Source organism: Mauremys mutica, chromosome 2 (assembly GCF_020497125.1).
Source record: "Mauremys mutica isolate MM-2020 ecotype Southern chromosome 2, ASM2049712v1, whole genome shotgun sequence".
NCBI classification, from domain to species: domain Eukaryota; kingdom Metazoa; phylum Chordata; order Testudines; family Geoemydidae; genus Mauremys; species Mauremys mutica.
This window is the reverse complement of record NC_059073.1, coordinates 259,472,433-259,489,851: the sequence shown is the minus strand read 5'-3', so window position 1 is coordinate 259,489,851 and position 17,419 is coordinate 259,472,433. Positions and strand designations below refer to the sequence as shown.

General features: G+C 49.3%; 1 protein-coding gene across 1 annotated transcript in view; it reads left to right on the top strand.

The window, feature by feature from the left end:
* Positions 1 to 730: 730 nt before the first annotated feature.
* DNAJC1 (DnaJ heat shock protein family (Hsp40) member C1) overlaps positions 731 to 17,419 on the top strand; it is a 196,008-nt gene continuing 179,319 nt past the window's right edge. Inside the window, exon 1 of the mRNA XM_045007600.1 lies at positions 731 to 967. Within this exon, the coding sequence (XP_044863535.1) occupies positions 809 to 967 (159 nt within the window). The 5' untranslated portion in view covers positions 731 to 808. The remainder of the gene's footprint in view (positions 968 to 17,419) is intronic.

The following is a 17,419-nucleotide window of genomic DNA, read 5'->3' as shown; positions in this document are numbered from 1 at the left end:
TACTTTTAAAAATGAGATTGCCCTAGCTATGTGCTCAGGGTCGTGAAAATCACAGCAGGCTGTAGTCACGTGGCCCTAACCCAGGGCTAGGTCTAGGTAGCTGGAAGAATTCTTCTGTCTGTAGACCTCGGCGATCTCCCCTCTGTGGGGAGATGGGTTACCTACGGCGATGGCAAACCCCCTTCCCTCCATCTAAGGCCGCTGTGCTGCGGCCCCACAGCTGCCCCCGCGCAGGCAGGGCCTGGGTACCCTGCACGGGTCCCGTGCGGGCGCTGGGGCAGCAAAAGGGATGAGGCAGGAACTGAACCAAGGGCTGTGCTGGGGGAAGATGGAGATGCGCCGCCGCCAGTCAGGCTCCCGCCCACTCAGGCAGCGTCACCGCCGCGGTCGTGCAGAGCTCGGGGGGAGGAGGAGGGCGCCGGCCAGCTCAGAGGGCCGGGGGCCCTGCTGGGGGATCCCCCCTCAGCCAAGCCCGGAGTAGGTGGCAGCACCGCGCCCGCGCCCCGAGGGGGAGGCGGCAGCAGCAGCAGCAGCCACGCTGGAGCGAGCCCCTTCCCCGCTCTGGACGCTCATTCCGCCAAGGCTTCCAGACACAGCCTCCCCCGGTTGCTAGGAGAGCTGAGGTCACGGCGGCCAGCGGCGCTGATTGGCCGGGCTGCAAGCCACGCCCCTTCCCCGAGGGAGTCGCAGCGGGCGGAGCGGCGCCTGCCTCCTCCCCCCTTCACTCAGTGCGGAGCCACCGCTGGGGCGTGAGTGACCTGGGAAGGGGCCACGTCCGCGTCTTGCCGCCGGCTGCCAGGCAGGGGCCATGGGCCGCCCGTGCCCTGCGCGGCGGCTCCGCGCGCTATTGCTGCTTCTCGCGCTGCTGCCGCCGCTCGCCCGCGCCTGGGACAGCGGCGACCTGGAGCTTTTCGACCTGGTGGAGGAGGTGCCGCAAAACTTCTACGGCTTCCTGGGGCTGCCGCAGGTGAGCGACTGGCCAGGCAGCCGGCTGCCCCCTGCGCCCGTGGGGCTGCACCCCCCGGGTCCTCACCCCCCAGCTGTGCTGTCCCTGCCCCCCCCCGGGGGCCTGATCTGCCCCCCAGCTGTGCTGTCCCTGCCCCCCCCGGGGGCCTGATCTGCCCCCCAGCTGTGCTGTCCCTGCCCCCCCCGGGGGCCTGATCTGCCCCCCCAGCTGTGCTGTCCCTGCCCCCTCCCCCGGGGGCCTGATCTGCCCCCCCCAGCTGTGCTGTCCCTGCCCCCTCCCCCGGGGGCCTGATCTGCCCCCCCCAGCTGTGCTGTCCCTGCCCCCTCCCCCGGGGGCCGGCTCTGAGCCCCCCCCACCTGTGCTGTCCCCGGCCCCGCCCCCCGGGGGCCTGATCTGCCCCCCCCCAGCTGTGCTGTCCCTGCCCCCTCCCCCGGGGGCCCGATCTGCCCCCCCCAGCTGTGCTGGCCCGGCCCCCGCCCCCGGGGGCCTGATCTGCCCCCCCCAGCTGTGCGGTCCCTGCCCCCTCCCCCGGGGGCCTGATCTGCCCCCCCCAGCTGTGCTGTCCCTGCCCCCTCCCCCGGGGGCCTGATCTGCCCCCCCCCAGCTGTGCTGTCCCTGCCCCCTCCCCCGGGGGCCTGATCTGCCCCCCCCCAGCTGTGCTGTCCCTGCCCCCTCCCCCGGGGGCCTGATCTGCCCCCCCCAGCTGTGCTGTCCCTGCCCCCTCCCCCGGGGGCCTGATCTGCCCCCCCCCCAGCTGTGCTGTCCCGGCCCCCTCCCGGGGCCTGATCTGCCCCCCCCAGCTGTGCTTCCCGGCCCCCTCCCCTGGGGGCCTGATCTGCCCCCCCCCCAGCTGTGCTGTCCCGGCCCCCTCCCGGGGCCTGATCTGCCCCCCCCCCAGCTGTGCTGTCCCGGCCCCCTCCCGGGGCCTGATCTGCCCCCCCAGCTCTGCTGTCCCGGCCCCCTCCCGGGGCCTGATCTGCCCCCCCCCCCAGCTGTGCTGTCCCGGCCCCCTCCCGGGGCCTGATCTCCCCCCCCCCAGCTGTGCTGTCCCGGCCCCCTCCCGGGGCCTGATCTCCCCCCCCCCAGCTGTGCTGTCCCGGCCCCCTCCCGGGGCCTGATCTGCCCCCCCCCCCGAGCTGTGCTGTCCCGCCCCCCGCCCGGGGCCTGCTCCGCCCCCCCCCCCAGCTGTGCTGTCCCGGCCCCCTCCCGGGGCCTGATCTGCCCCCCCCCCCAGCTGTGCTGTCCCGGCCCCCTCCCGGGGCCTGATCTGCCCCCCCCCCAGCTGTGCTGTCCTGCCCCCCCCCAGCTGTGCTGTCCTGCCCCCCCCCAGCTGTGCTGTCCTGCCCCCCCCCAGCTGTGCTGTCCCTCCCCCACCCCCCCGTCCCTCATCCCCAGCTCTGCTGTCCCTGCCCCGCCCTGTGGCCTGATCTGCCCCCAGCTCTGCTATTCCTACTCCCCCTAGGGCTTGATCTGCCCCCCAGCTGTGCTGTTCCTGGGCCCCCCCCCGGGTCCTCCCCCTCCAGATGTGTTGTCCCTGCCCCCCCGCCAGCTCTGCTATCTCTGTTCCCCTGGGGCCTGATCTGCCCCCCAGCTGTGCTGTCCCTGCCCCCCCCCCCATGGGTCCATATCTCCCCAGCTGTGTTGTCGCTGCCCCCCATGCCTGACCTCCTTCCCCTTAGCTGTGCTGTCCTTGCCTCAGTCTCTCTCTCCACCTCTCCACTGTGCTTTTCCTGCCCCACGCCCAGCCTAGCCATGCTCCCTCACAAGTTCCTTTACACTCTCTTCCCCACCCTGGCCCTGGCTGTCCTTCCTCCAGCTCCTTCACTCTCTCCACCCAACTCCCAACACACACAGGGCACTGCACCTGCCACCAACCCCTCACCCCCATCAGTACCTTAATTTCCTCCTTCCACATTCTGGGCATAGCTACTGCCCCTCCCAGCTCCTTCACCTCCTCCTTGTACACATGCCCCCTGGCCTGGTTCCTGCACCCCCAGCTTCTTCAATCCCTCTTCAGACATGTAGCCCCCAAGTCGTGGCTCTTGCTCCCCATCCTCCTCACGCACCTTGAGCATATTTGCTGTCTCCACTGGCTCTTTCCTCCTCTTCCCCGGATACATCTGGGACATAACTCTGGTCTCTCAGCCCCTTCACTCCATCTCTCCCTCAAACACAACCATGGACATGGATCCTCACCCCCCAAGCAGCTCCTGCACACCTCTCTCCCCACACATGTGTATGTCCTGGGCATGCTCTCAGGTTCTCACCGACCAGCTTCTTCACACCCCAGCCTCCCATGTACTGGGCACGACTGCAGCCCCCCAGCTCTTTAAGCCTTCTGCCACAAATGCCCTGGGTCCCCTCTTCTTTCAGCTCATCTACACCCACACTGGCTCTCCTGGTTCCCTCCTGGCTCCCACTTCCCATGTACATTCAAAGCATGACTCCTTCACCCTTCCCCCCTCTACATTGTGGGCGGCATGGCTACTACTCTCCCCTACTTTTATTCTGTGCCACCCTCTTGCACATCATGGCCATGCTCCTGGTCTCCTTGTTTCCTTCACTCCATCTCCTCCATCCCCTCTCCGTGCACTGCTAGTCACTCCAGGCGCCTTCATCCCATCCCCCACATGCGCACACCCAGAATATAATTGCTGGTCCCCCTCCTTTTTCTCCATACATCCTGCAAACCCCTTAATCCTATGTTTACTCCTGCATATCTTTGAATAAATTCTGGCCACCCAGCTTCTTCACCCTTTGCTTCCCCTCCTCCCACATCCTAGGTAGGGGTGCTGGTCTTTCTGTTCCCGAAGATCTTTTGCATCATATACTAGACCTCCTCCCAGCTATGGCTCCTGGACTCCTTTGCTCTTCATCTCATGCACCTCCATCCTCCTCTGTATTCACCCTGGGCATTGTTCCTGGTCTCTTGCCCTCAGCTCCTTCATCCCTGTCTCCCAGCCTTGGTTTCTGATGTCTGTCCAGCACCTTCACTTCATGTTAACATTGCACTGCAGCTTGGGCATGGCTCTTGCTCTCCTACCCTAACCATTTTCACGCCATGCTTCCCAGTCACTCTAGGTGTAGCTCCTGGTCTCCCCCCAACTCAGCACCTTCACCTCAAGTTCACTCCCTCACCACCTACATCCCTGGGCATTTGCCAAGTCTTTTAAATCTCATGTCTTCTCCTGTCCACTTCCCCCCCAGCCCCCATGTCCAGGTTGCCTCTTCTCCCCTGTTCCCAAACTTTATGCCCCTTGCTCCCTCGATGCCACTTTTTGCCCACTAGCTTCAGATCATGTCCCTCCCCCTACCCAATCCAGAAGCTCCATCTGTTTTGTGCTGTGTCACCCCGTGCTGCTTCCCACTGGGCACCTTGTCCTTTGTTCCCTACTTCCCCTTCCTTCACCTGTCGGTTTTGGTGACCAGTCACTGCTGCTGGTACAGATTCTCTGGTGATTTCACACAGGCTCTTAGCAGGAGGAATGGTCTTCCGGTTAAGGCACCGGCTTAGCTATCCAGAGATCTGCCATGTGATCTTGGGTAAATCATTTTTTCACACAGGCTCTTCTGGTGTCTCTCTTACGCATGTGGGGAGAATAATTCAAATGTAAGGCGCATTTGGGACACTTTGGTCAGGCAAGTGAAATACTGTCCAGCCTATATGAGGGGGAGAAGAACTATATGCCATGTGTAGAGATGCTCTTTGGGAAGGAGGGGTAATGGTGGTATGGGGAAAGTAGCAGCTGCAGTTGTAACTGGTAGCTTGCTGGACCCTGAGGCTGTCATTCCTTTTGTCTCGCACTCTGGGCTAATTAAACACAAAATCCCAGGGTCTAGTACCTGGAAATGAAAGTAGTATTCAACACCATACTACATAGCAGATCTGCTGTTCAATTTTCACAGTCACTGTTAGGGAGGGAGATGCTGTCTTCGCGGAATGAATTTTAAGCCAGAGCTTAAAGTTGATCCCTATGGGGCTGGGAAACTTTTTTTTCATTTCAATTAGACATTTAAAGTCTCTCAATTTAGCATAATATCCTCCCATTCTTATTGTCAGCTGAAGACTCAGATCTGCAAGGAGTTCACTGAGATGCAACTTATTTACTTTAACCAGTAAAAATTAAACTAGTTCTCTTTACTCTTTCAAGTATTACAGGATGTGAATTAGATGGATTGCTGAACTGCTTCAGTACAACAGTTCTCTTGTTTCTGCCTCTAGAGAATGTGAGGCATGAGTTTGAATATTGCAGTGTAGGCTGGTGGCATCTAGACGTAAGTAAAACATACATGTAATGTATTCTTCTCAGCCAATTCATACCACAGGTAAAGATGATAATAGTGTGTCTCAAAACTGGGCAAGCAAACCTTACATTAAGGAGCCGGTGCTGAAACACTGTTAACTACTGTAGCTAATAACCTCAAGATGTCTATTTCTGCAGCCCACTGACTCCCTCAGTTCTTGAGGTCTGGGCTGCTCTTTGCACTTTGCAGCTCATGGAGTCAGATCAACTGTTTAGAGCTGCTGCTGTGGCCATTTCCCCTCTACTCCCGCTCATGGCCAGTTTCTCTGCCTCTGTGTCAGCATGTGGACAGTGGTTTTAGTGCTCCTGCCTCCTCATCTGCCTGGGGGTTTTTTTGGGTCAAAATCTGGGGCAGTGGTGAGCAGTGATTTCCCCCCTCGGCTTCCTGGGCCAGTTTTTCAACTGGGTGTTTGAATCCTCTGGAGCCCCTGCTGCAGGGCCTCCCTTCTTGTTCCTCTGCACCTTCCAGGTATGGCAGAGCAGCCTAAAACACACTGAATGAAAGCCAAATGGTGCTTGATCTGTGAGATTATCCTCCTAGACTTGGCAGACAGTGAGTTGTACCCAGCCTGCACACAACCTTCTGTACCTGACTCTTGTTAAGTCACAGGGCCATGAATCAGACAGGCATGAGGGATCCCCTGCTCCCCAAAGCAACTGACTCCAACTGGTGCCTCGAGGGACGTGATAAGATTCTCAGCTAAAGCCACGGTTTCTAGCTCAGTCACCAGCTACCATGCCTGGAAGGTGGATAGCTACTTGAAGCGGGTGCTGTGCTCCGCCATATTTACAAGAACCCTGTTTTTTGGAGAGAAGCTAGCCAAGATAGTGATGGACAATGCCGCAAAATTTAAACATTCCCTCTTGACACCACAGCATGTTTTTGAGAGAGTATAGACTGGCCTTCAAACCTCTCAGAAATACTAACCAAGAGACAGCAGGTGCTTGGGAGGAATGCCTTGAGGGAATCCTGTAATTCCCAAATCCTCTTTTTGACAAAAACGCATAGTTCTCCACCCAGAACTGAAGCTGGGGGCAGGATTTTCTATTTTCTGGTTGCGTCTAATAAACTAGCTATTGAAAAAGAAGTGCTAATATCGTTGGGTCTTTCCTCCAGAGTCGTCAGAATACTTCTTTCTTCTAGAAAAGCATCAACTTTGAAAGCATGCTCCTCTCTCTGGACAGGTTCTGCAGATAGTGCCAAATCCTAGAAATCCAGGAATTCCAGTTGTCTTGGATTTTCTCCAAGAAGGGTTTCGACAAAAGTTTCTAATCCAGCAGCATTGCCAGTCAGGTGTCTGCCCTTAATAGCGAGATGTTTGCAGGCTCCGCAGGTTTGCTGGCAGAGAACCCCCAGGTAGCCAGATTCATTAGGGCAGTCTGGTTAGCAAAGTCAGCAATCAGACCTCTTTCCCAAATGGGACCTGACAAACCATCTCTTTGAATCATTGATGTCAGCCTCAGCATTTGTCCATCAAGACTTGCTTCCTGATAGACATCGTATCCTCCAGGCAAGTGTTGGTGCTGGTGGTCCTTTCTATGCAGCAGACGTACTGCGAGTTTCATGAGGACAAGGTGGTGCTCAGGACTCTGGAATCACTTTATTCAAAGGTGAATTTTTTTCCCCATACATCCTGAGAGGTGATTCTCCCTTCATTTTGTACAAGGCCACAGCACTGAGGAAAGATGTGAGACAGACAACCATGTATGTTGACCATAATGTACTGGGGGTGCCAAACTATCCTGTATGTGTCACCTTCTGCACTGAAGAATCATGGGGAGCATCTCCAAGACCACTTTCAGGCACCATAGCCCAGGGAGACTTCCGGCATGAGGACAACCCAGAATGCTTTGATGGGTGAACTCTGGGACCTGGAGTTGGTGCAGATAACTGAATGCAGGGACTGTGTGCTGTCATTGCCTGTGTGTATTTAGATCCCATATCTCTTCTCTTCCCCCCTCCCTTTTGCTGAGCTCAGCTAAGCAGTTTCCCTATCAAAGTCTCTAGCATAATCTTTCAAAGCCAAAGGCTTTGCTAGGCATTGGCTCCTTGCTACAGTTGAGGTTCCACACCTGAAGTCAGTGCTGAGCTCCACAGAAGAGACAGATGCAAAAGGTATCAGCAGCTTGCCTGCTGTGTCCCTAACAAAGCCTCTGACTCATAGTGCTGCACTGAAGTCTCTGGATTTTCTGTTGTAAGTGGAGAGGGAAGTAGTAATTCAAGTTACCAGTATATATTCAGTGACCTCATAGGTTCGCTTCTGGTCCTCTGCATGACTGTCAGAAGGGCCACAGTATTGGCTTTTAGGCTCTCTTTTTGTACGATCTCAGCGTAAAACCTTTGTTGCTGTTTTCTGAAGCAGACACTCCAGGTGACTGCATTGCCTAAATACCATATATACACTCTTGTAAGCCGACCGCCCCAAGATGGATAAGTAAAAATGGAAATTTTTTATAACCCATTCATAAGCTGACCCTATAATTCAGGAGTCAGCATCAGGATAAGCCGCTGGTGGGCCGAGATGGTTTGTTTACCTTGAGTGTCTGCAGGCACGGTGGTAAACCTCAGTAAGCAAAGTGTCCTGGCGCGCCAGCTGTTTACCCTGACAGGCCAGGGCAGCAACTAGTGGGGACATTTTTTGGGGGGGAAGCGGGGAGAAGCTGGGAGTCAGGAGAGTAACCCATGTGACCACCCCCCACATGACCCCACCCCTAGCCTGGGACCCCCACACTCTCCCCATCCCATCCCTTCCCACCTTATCTGGGGAGGGCCAGGGGAGGATGTCTCTGGCCTGGCTGGAGCTGCTCCGGCAGGCTGAGCAGCGTGGCCACAGCCTGCTCCAGCGGGCCAGACCGGGCGGCACGGCTGCAGCATATTCCCCCATCTCTTCCCTTCTGGCCCCGCCTCTTCCCTTCTGTCTCTGCTGGCTGTGCTGCCTCTCCTTCCTCCCTGTTGGTGGGAGGGTGTGTCTCACCTCTCCCTCTCTATACCCGTTCATAAGGTGACCCCCTTCTCTGGTGCTTCCCTTTTTTACTAAAAAATTTGGCTTATAAACGAGTATATAGGGTAATTGCAGCTGATTGGGGTGGAGGTCGCAGTGAAAAGGGCTGTTTTTTAACTTGGATGCGCAAGAGCACTCTTATGATGGCAAATACGTCTCCACTACAGAGGAGTACCAAGATGATGACTCAGCAGGGTTACTTTCCTCAATTCTAGCAGTAACTGTCCAGGACAGCGCCTGTAGATTTAAAACTGGTTCAGGAATTTGCAAGGGCCATAGTTGAGATACCTGAACTAGAAACCTCAACCCCTCCTCCCCCAAACTAATAAATGGGCTGCGTCCTCTCACTTGATTTTGGAGCAGCTGGTGCAGGGGTCTGTCTTGAAATCAGTCAAGAAAAAGCATTAAGAAAGGATATATCTTCTTGAGAGCTCGGAGGTGAAGGAGGACATGGTCAGAAGGAAACCAGCCTATATCTTTCCCCTCATGGTGTTTTCCCAAGGAAAGGAAGGAGAAGGCTCCTTTTTTTTGTAAGTCAGAATTCATATTGACTGCTGGCTTAATGGGAGCTCAAACCCCTTGCATGAGGGGTTTGCCTGCACAATACCAAAAACTGATGATGGATCCCAAGGGTTCGAGTGTCTAACCAGTTTACCATTACCAGTAGTCTAGTAGGGCCTCCATGTTAGAGTCAGACTTTGGGGCCTTTTACTTATGGTCACATTGGTCCTTTGCAGTAATTAGCAAGGCTACAAAATCAGTGTTTTCTGAAGTACTTCCAGATGATGCTGTCAGTCTCTTCAAAGTTGGAAGCTGTTTCAGGAAATCCAGTCCCTCTTGGCAAAGAGACCCCCTGATGTTGGGTCACTGGGTGAAAGAGTGAGGTTCCTTCCCCCCCCGATATTTCCTGATATTTAAAACAGAGGGTGACTCTGGACTGTAATGAATCTCTGGGGAAACAGAATTGATATTTGGTGAACAAAAAGTCAAGACTGTCACCCAGGGACCCTTCATGATCCTCCTAGAGGGAGGGTACTGATTATGTACTCTGCACGTATGGTACCTTCCAAACATCAGAAGTATCTCAGAGGAGATCAGTGTTGCCAATTTTGGGTCTTGTTTTGGGGGCTGTCTTCTTGTTTTCAAGAAGTGCTCAGTGGTTGTTGTGGCCCACCTGCACAAATGCATGTTGCTCTATTGGACAACTGGCTGATTAAAGATGTTATTCTGGAGGGGTGTCAAAAGATCCATCCACTTCACCTTTGAGGTGTTAAGAGCTGCTAGGGTTTGATTAAACTATTCATTCCCAGCTTGTCCTTTGCAGACAATTGCAGTACATAGGGCAGGAAGTCTTTGAATTTACTCCTAAGACATGATCTAAGATATCACCCATCTGATAGAAAGGATAAGAATGAACCAGCAAATGACTGTTCTGATTATTCTATGGATGTTGAGTCCCATGGCCCCAACTATAGTCATAGTATCCTGGCACATCTCTACTTGAGATAACTGCAGTGCATGTTCATTGCATCCAGGTAACTAATGACCTTCTGACTCATTTATTTCATGGCAGTACATGGAAAAAATATAGTTAAGAATGTATTGATCCAGAAATGTTCAAGCTGGGGAGGGAAGCTTATACAGAATTATGTCCTTTCCAGAGAGCTTGGACACTCCAGGAACAGGTTGTACAAATGTTTCCAAAGTAAGGGTGATCCTGTATGCACTAAGGACCTTCAGAGACCCTGGTATATTCCAAATGCTAATTCCAGTACAGATAGACAATTGGACTAACATTTTACATAAATAAGCAGGGCAGCATTGAGTTGCACTTCATGTTTTGGAAAGCCTGACAACCATAGGAGTGGGATCTCCTCCATAAGACATTCCTAGTTGCAGCTGTGTTCCCCTTCCCATCCAGGTATGTGGCACAGTCTGTATTTATCCATGATACATTCTTACATGAAGTCTCTGCATCAGGGAGTTGGCAGATTAGAGTCTCTTATATTGGGTGCCATGGGGAGGGAAACTCTTCAACTCGCTTGAATTTAGAAGCTATCAGTCTTCTGCTTACCGTACCCAGAAACATCCACATTAGCAAATGGTGCCTTTTCTAGCCACTGAGAAAGATGGCTCTTGTATGTCTCTCCCTACCAGAGGGACTGATGGAGTCACGGTACAACTCAGATGGGTTCAGTGATCCTAATAGCCCTGTGCTGGCCCAGGCAGATATGGTTCTCAGTTGCAGGTGGTCATAGTAAGTCGTATGAAGTCACTGGGAATTATTCAGAACCCTGGGCACCTTGAACATACCTCTTAAGCATATTCAGATATTAGTCCACTTTGTAGTTTCTTATTCTCAGTGTTAGCATTGGCTGTTTTGCAGCCTTGTCTGATTCAGAGGACATCCTTTGAGCTTCTTGCACTCTAGCAGTGAGAATCTTAGCAGTTGATATAATCTATAGTTCAGACAGGATTCTCTTACCATCTCCCTTTGGAACAGGGGGGATCAACTTTTAAGGTGTGTCAGTGCTCTCAACTTGTTTACTCTTTCTTTGGCGCACATTTATTAGTCATTTTGAATTGTCTGTAATAACGAAGCTTTACCTCATGTGCAACTGAGAAAACTGGCTGGGATATTTGGAGGGGAGAAAGGGATGACATGCAATGGTTAGGGGGGGGGTCTGCCTCTTGCACTACCCCTTTACTGTTGCCCTCAGGCATCACAATTCATTAATAGAACTCCCTCGGATCTTAGTCTTGCACTATGAAGGAAAGGCCTAGGACTCAGAAACCTGTTGTAATGAAATCTTCAGCGAAGCAGAACTATAGTCATGTATGTCTTCGCTAATACTTTAAGTGAAATGATTATTTAGTTAAAATTGTAACGTGCAAATATCTATCTTGACATATTATTCTGTTAAGTGGAAGGTAAACATCATATTTGAATTGGTTTGCTCCTTAAACCACTTCCTCTTGCTAGGAGCACACCTTGCCTCTAAAGCAGGGTAGTCAATAGGTGGACCACCAGCCAAATCTGGAGCACGAGATGCTTTTGAATGGACCCCAAAGTATTTGTGTTTATACAAGACACAAAACGAGATCAAACTAGCTAGGGACATAAAAGGAAATAAGAATACATTCTACAAATATATTAGAAGCAAGAGGAAGAGCAAGGACAGAGTAGGCCCATTACTCAATGAGGGGGGAAAGACAATAACAGAAAATGTGGAAATGGCTGAGGTGCTTAATAACTTCTTTGTTTTGGTTTTCACCAAGAAGATTGGTGGCGATTGGATGTCTAACATAGTGAATGCCAGTGAAAATGAGGTAGGATCAAAGTCTAAAATAGGGAAAGAACAAGTAAAAAATTACTTGGACAAGTTAGATGTCTTCAGATCACCAGGGCCTGATGAAATGCATCCTAGAATACTCAAGGAGCTGACAGGAGATATCTAAGCCATTAGCAATTATCTTTGAGAAGTTGTGGCAGACGGGAGACGTTCCAGAAGACTGGAAAAGGGCAAATATAGTTCCCATCTATAAAAAGGGAAATAAGGACAACCTGGGGAATCTCAGACTAGTCAGCTTAACTTCTGTAGTCGAAAAGATAATGGAGCAAATAATGGGGGGAGGGATAGCTCAGTAGTTTGAGCATTGGCGGCTTAAACCCAGAGTTGTGAGTTCAATACTTGAGGGGCCATTTGGGGATTTGGTTGGGGATTGGTCCTGCTTTGAGCAGGGGATTGGACTAGATGACCTCCTGAGGTCCCTTCCAACCCTAGTAATCTGATTCTATGAATTAAGCAATCAGTTTGCAAACACCTAGAAGATAATAAGGTGATAAATAACAGCATGTATTTGTCAAGAACAAATCGTGTCAAACCAACCTAATAGCTTTCTTTGACAGGGTAACATGCCTTGTGGATAGGGGGGAAGCGGTAGATGTGGTTTATCTTGACTTTAGTAAGGCTTTTGATACTGTCTCGCATGACCTTCTCATAAACAAACTAGGGAAATGCAATCAACATGGAGCTACTATAAGGTGGATGCATAACTGGTTGAAAAATCATTCCCAGAGAGTAGTTATCAGTGGTTCACAGTCATGTTGGATTGGCATAACGAATGGGGTCCTGCAGGAATCGGTTCTGGGTCCATTTCTCTTCAATATCTTCATCAATGATTTTGATAATGGCATAGAAAATACACTTATAAAGTTTGCGGACAATACCAAGCTGAGAGAGATTGCAAGTGCTTTGGAGGATAGGATTAAAATTCAAAATGATCTGGACAAACTGGAGAAATGGTCTGAAGTAAATAGGATGAAATTCAATAAGGACAAATGCGAAGTACTCCACTTAAGAAGGAACAGTCAGTTGCACACATACAAAATGGGAAATTACTGCCTAAGAAGGAGTACTGCAGAATGGGATCTGGGGGTCATAGTGGATCACAAGCTAAATGAGAGTCAACAGTGTAACACTGTTGCAAAAAAAGCAAACATCGTTCTGGGATATATTAGCAGGAGTATTGTAAGCAAGACAGGAGAAGTAATTCTTCCGCTCTACTCCCCACTGATTAGGCCTCAGCTGGAGTATTGTGTCCTGTTCTGGGTGCCACATTTCAGGAAAGATGTGGACAAATTGGAGAAAGTCCACAGAAGAGCAACAAAAATGATTAAAGGTGTAGAAAACATGACCTATGAGGGAAGATTGAAAAAATTGGGTTTGTTTAGTCTGGAGAAGAGAAGACTGAGAGGGGACATAACAGTTTTCAAATACATAAAAGGTTGTTACAAGGCGGAGGGAGAAAAATTGTTGTTCTTAACCTCTGAGGATAGGACAAGAAGCAGTGGGCTTAAATTGCAGCAAGGGCAATTTAGGTTGAACATTAGGAAAAACTTCCTAACTGTAAGAGTGGGTAAGCACTGGAATAAATTGCCTAGGGAGGTTGTGGAATCTCCATCATTGGGGAATTTTAGGAGCAGGTTGGACAAACACCTGTCAGGGATGGTCTGGTTAATACTTAATCCTGCCTTGAGTGCAGGGGACTGGACTAGATGACCTCTCGCAGGCCCTTCCAGTTCTATGATTATCATTTTATTTTCTCCAGAATCTGGACCCTGATAATACCTTGACCAAGAAATGTGGACCATGACAGAAAATAGACTACCCCTGCTCAAAAGGCATGCCTACAAAGTGGGGTAATGCGCTTTATGGGTGTGTGATTTGAAAAGCACACTAACGTGTTCCTCATTAATTGGTCCATGTAGACCTTAGGGCATGCCAGCAAGGGTTCCTGGTGTGCATTAGTGTAGCACTGTTTCAAAAAGCACTAAATTAAAGCAGACCGGCCGGGTTCACACAGGCCAATTCGTATGCAATATGTTAGTACTCATTAGAAGTCACACCTCCTTAGAGCACATTACCCCACTGTATAGACAAGCCCTAAGTTAAACAAACCTTAACTAACTTTATACAATCTATCACTATTATTATAGGTAACTTGGCATAAAGAGGTTGCAGTTGGCTATAGGCCAAGTTACAGTGCAGACAGTAACTTGGTTTACTGTGAGAGTAGGTTTTAAATGTCATTGTATTCAGCAAATGTAACCTAGTTTTTCAGTTATTATAAGGGTATATAATCTCATAATTGTCTTGAATGCTTACCTTGATTCTTAGACATAGCGATGCTCTTAAGTCAAAGGATATATTGGGCTTGTAATATAAAAGGGTACTCTGAAGACCTATGATAGCTCAATGAAAGTATCTTTGAGTATAAATTTGATGCATGAGGGTTAAATTATATGCTATATTTACCTTCCTTTAAATTGTTTCCTAAAACGCTTTGCAGAATTTAATACAAGATAGGAGTCAGTGAAAAATATAAATTACAAAATAGAGTTTGAAAAAAACGTGTCCGATACTTAACTAGTCAGAGGCTGATAAATAAGATGAAGGCCCTGAGGAATCTGGTAGAAATACCAGCAGCCTCCGTTCTTAGTAGCTGGAGGTGACAGGAGGCTGGGGTTCTGACCATGGACCAGGCTCATAAGGGAGCTTGCTGCCCCCTCATTGATCAGTCTGACTAGTGCCTAATAAACTTTTCAAACTTTGTCATGATACTTCGGGTTTATTGCTTAGCTAATGTGATAGTTGTAATACACCTCTACCCCGATATAACGCTGTCCTCGGGAGCCAAAAAATCTTACCGCGTTATAGGTGAAACTGCGTTATATCGACCTTGCTTTGATCCAGTGGAGTGCGCAGCCCCCTCCTTGCCCCCCCAAGCACTGCTTTACACGTTATATCCGAATTCGTGTTGTATTGGGCCGCGTTATATTGGGGTAGAGGTTTACTTAGAAAAATCTAGGGAAATTTAATCAGATTTTCTTGAAGATATAAAATCAGAGGCCTACAGTTGTTGGACATGTACATTTTAAATCACTTTAGTTCTGCAGGAAAGGCAGATTTTGCACTTCTTTAGTTAGTATTGAACAAACTGGCCTTTGCATATAAACAAGATAGAGAGACTATGATCATAGTAAGACAGTAGCGCTAAACTAAGATAGTTCTACTTGATTATGCCACTTACTCTTTTGGACTATTACATATGGAAGGAGGATATGGGCAGAGCCTCCCCGTGCCTTGAGCTTGTTTCTGCATAATTTCATTTATTTATTTACTAACTATATTTTTTGTTTAGTATTGTTAGGTCAACATAACTCAAGAAAATTTTCCGGATTGGGGGAAATGATCGATAGCACTAGAGACTGGTGGTCAAAATAGAGACTAAGTTTGGCAAATGTCAGAGTGTCTGATGCTAGCCCTTATGTCACAGGGCTGCTTGCTGCCTCCAGCCAGGCTGTAACTTGTCATTAGTTGGGAGGAAAACTGGTATGGCTGTGAAATAAGGGACCCAGTGGCAGTATGAGATTCAAGCTGATTCTGTGACTAAAGGAAGTTTTTATTCTTCTGACCAACACAGCTTCTTTATGCTCCTTCAAAAGGCCCCATTCTGTGACGTCAAGTATCAGAGGGGTAGCCGTGTTAGTCTGGATCTGTAAAAGCAGCAAAGAATCCTGTGGCACCTTATAGACTAACAGATGTATTGGAGCATGAGCTTTTGTGGGTGAATGCATGCATCTGAAGAAGTGGGTATTCACCCACGAAAGCTCATGCTCCAATACGTCTGTCAGTCTATAAGGTGCCACAGGATTCTTTGCTGATTCTGTGACGTGGCTTTTTTTATAAGGGGTAGTGCTAGAAAGTGACTTGTAGTGCTAATAATATATACCAGTGACATAGTTCTAATGGATAATGAATAAGGGCCTACGAAATTCATGGTCCATTTTGGTCAATTTTAGTCAGAGGATTTTAAAAATGGTAAATGTCATGGTTTCAGCTATTTAAATCTGAAATTTCATGGTGTTGTAATTGTAGGGGTCCTGACCCAAAAAGGAGTGGGGGAGGGAGTCACAAGGTTATTGTAGGTGGAGAGTTGTGGTACGTTACCCATACTTCTGCAATGCTGCTGGCAGCGGCGGTGCCTTCAGAGATGAGCAGCTGGAGAGCAGTGGCTGCAGATGGGAGCCCAGCTCTTAACGCAGAGCCACCTCCAGCAGCAGCGCAGAAGTAAGGATGGCCTGGTATGGTATTGCCACCCTTACTTCTGTGCTGCTGCTGGTGGGGTGCTGCCTTCAAAGCTGGGCACCTGGCCAACAACTGCCACTCTCCAGCTGCTCAGATCTGAAATCAGTGCGGAAGTAAGGGTAGCAATACCGCAACCTCCTTAAAATAACCTTTTGACCCCCTCTGCAACTCCCTTTTAGGTCAGGACCTCCAATCTGAGAAATGCTCCCTGTGAAATCTATATAGTATAGGGTAAAAGCACACACAAGACGAGGGGAGACCAGATTTCACAGTCTGTGATACGCTTTTCATGGCCATGAATTTGGTAAGGCCCTAATAATGAAACATAAAAGTACCTATTTTAAAGAGGACACATGTATAGACCATTATTAAAACTTGAATGACTAACACTGGACTGGAATGTATTTTGACTAGTTATAGCAACCCTTCATTATTTGCTTCTCTAGTTTTCATATATAACTGACATTTTAACAGCTTCTTTGGAGCACTAACAACTTTGACAAACTCAACTGCTATGGTGAGGGACAGTCAGTTTGTGTACTAAATATATACATTTCAAATTTGAATTTTTATCTGAAAGTATCATTTTTAATCTAGATTAAAGTGTTTTTAGAAGTCGTATAAAATGGTGATTTGTCTCAAATGGCTCAAGTTAATATAAAACATAATATGGAAATCTTAATTTCTTATCTCTTACTAGAGTTCAAAACCAGCAGGAGTTATCTAGTGCTTGAGGACACTCAGTGACATTTAAGAAAAAAAGTAGACATAAGTACCAATTCGTTTTCACTTGCTCGATCTCCTGCTGATTTTACATTTTATGAAATTTCAGCCTTCCTTCTCTGTGAAGAAGAAAACTGTTTTTCCTTACTATTATTCTAAGTCTGAAAAATACCATGGATCACTTTTTGCAACAACAGGTTCCTTTCACTATTTCCACATTTTCCCTTTGATTCATATACTTCTGTTTGGTAGCAGTAGTCCAGGAGGCACTGTGAGTATTTCTTAACTTGTAAAAGTCTGCACAAATATCCGCTGTACTTTGTGCTGTGAAAAGAGTCTTGGGAATCTTAGGATTTTGGCTAATAAAAAATAGTCTTGGCTACCACACTGCCTTTGGGTAGCTGTCTTGTACTACAATACAACGGTATACAATAGTGATTTGTTAACCGTGGATTAAAGTGTTGGAAAATCCATAATCTAGAATTAAGACAGTGGCCTAAACCTACTGATTCTGAGGTAGATATACAAAACAAGTGCGGGATCCCACCCCTGAGGTTCAGGGGCCATGCACCTAGTGAGAAGCCAGCTCCCCTGTTGCCAGTTTCTGTGAGTTTGAACAGGTTGCTCTCTCTGGACCCTGTTTGGGGGTGTCACAGGGTTCACTCACTGCAGGTGGTGCCTCCTCCTGACCATTAGGGATTAGCTTTATCAGACGTTGTACCCTCTTCTGGTGGTCTCTCCCATTGTCCTCTCGTTTTGCAGACCCCTCTT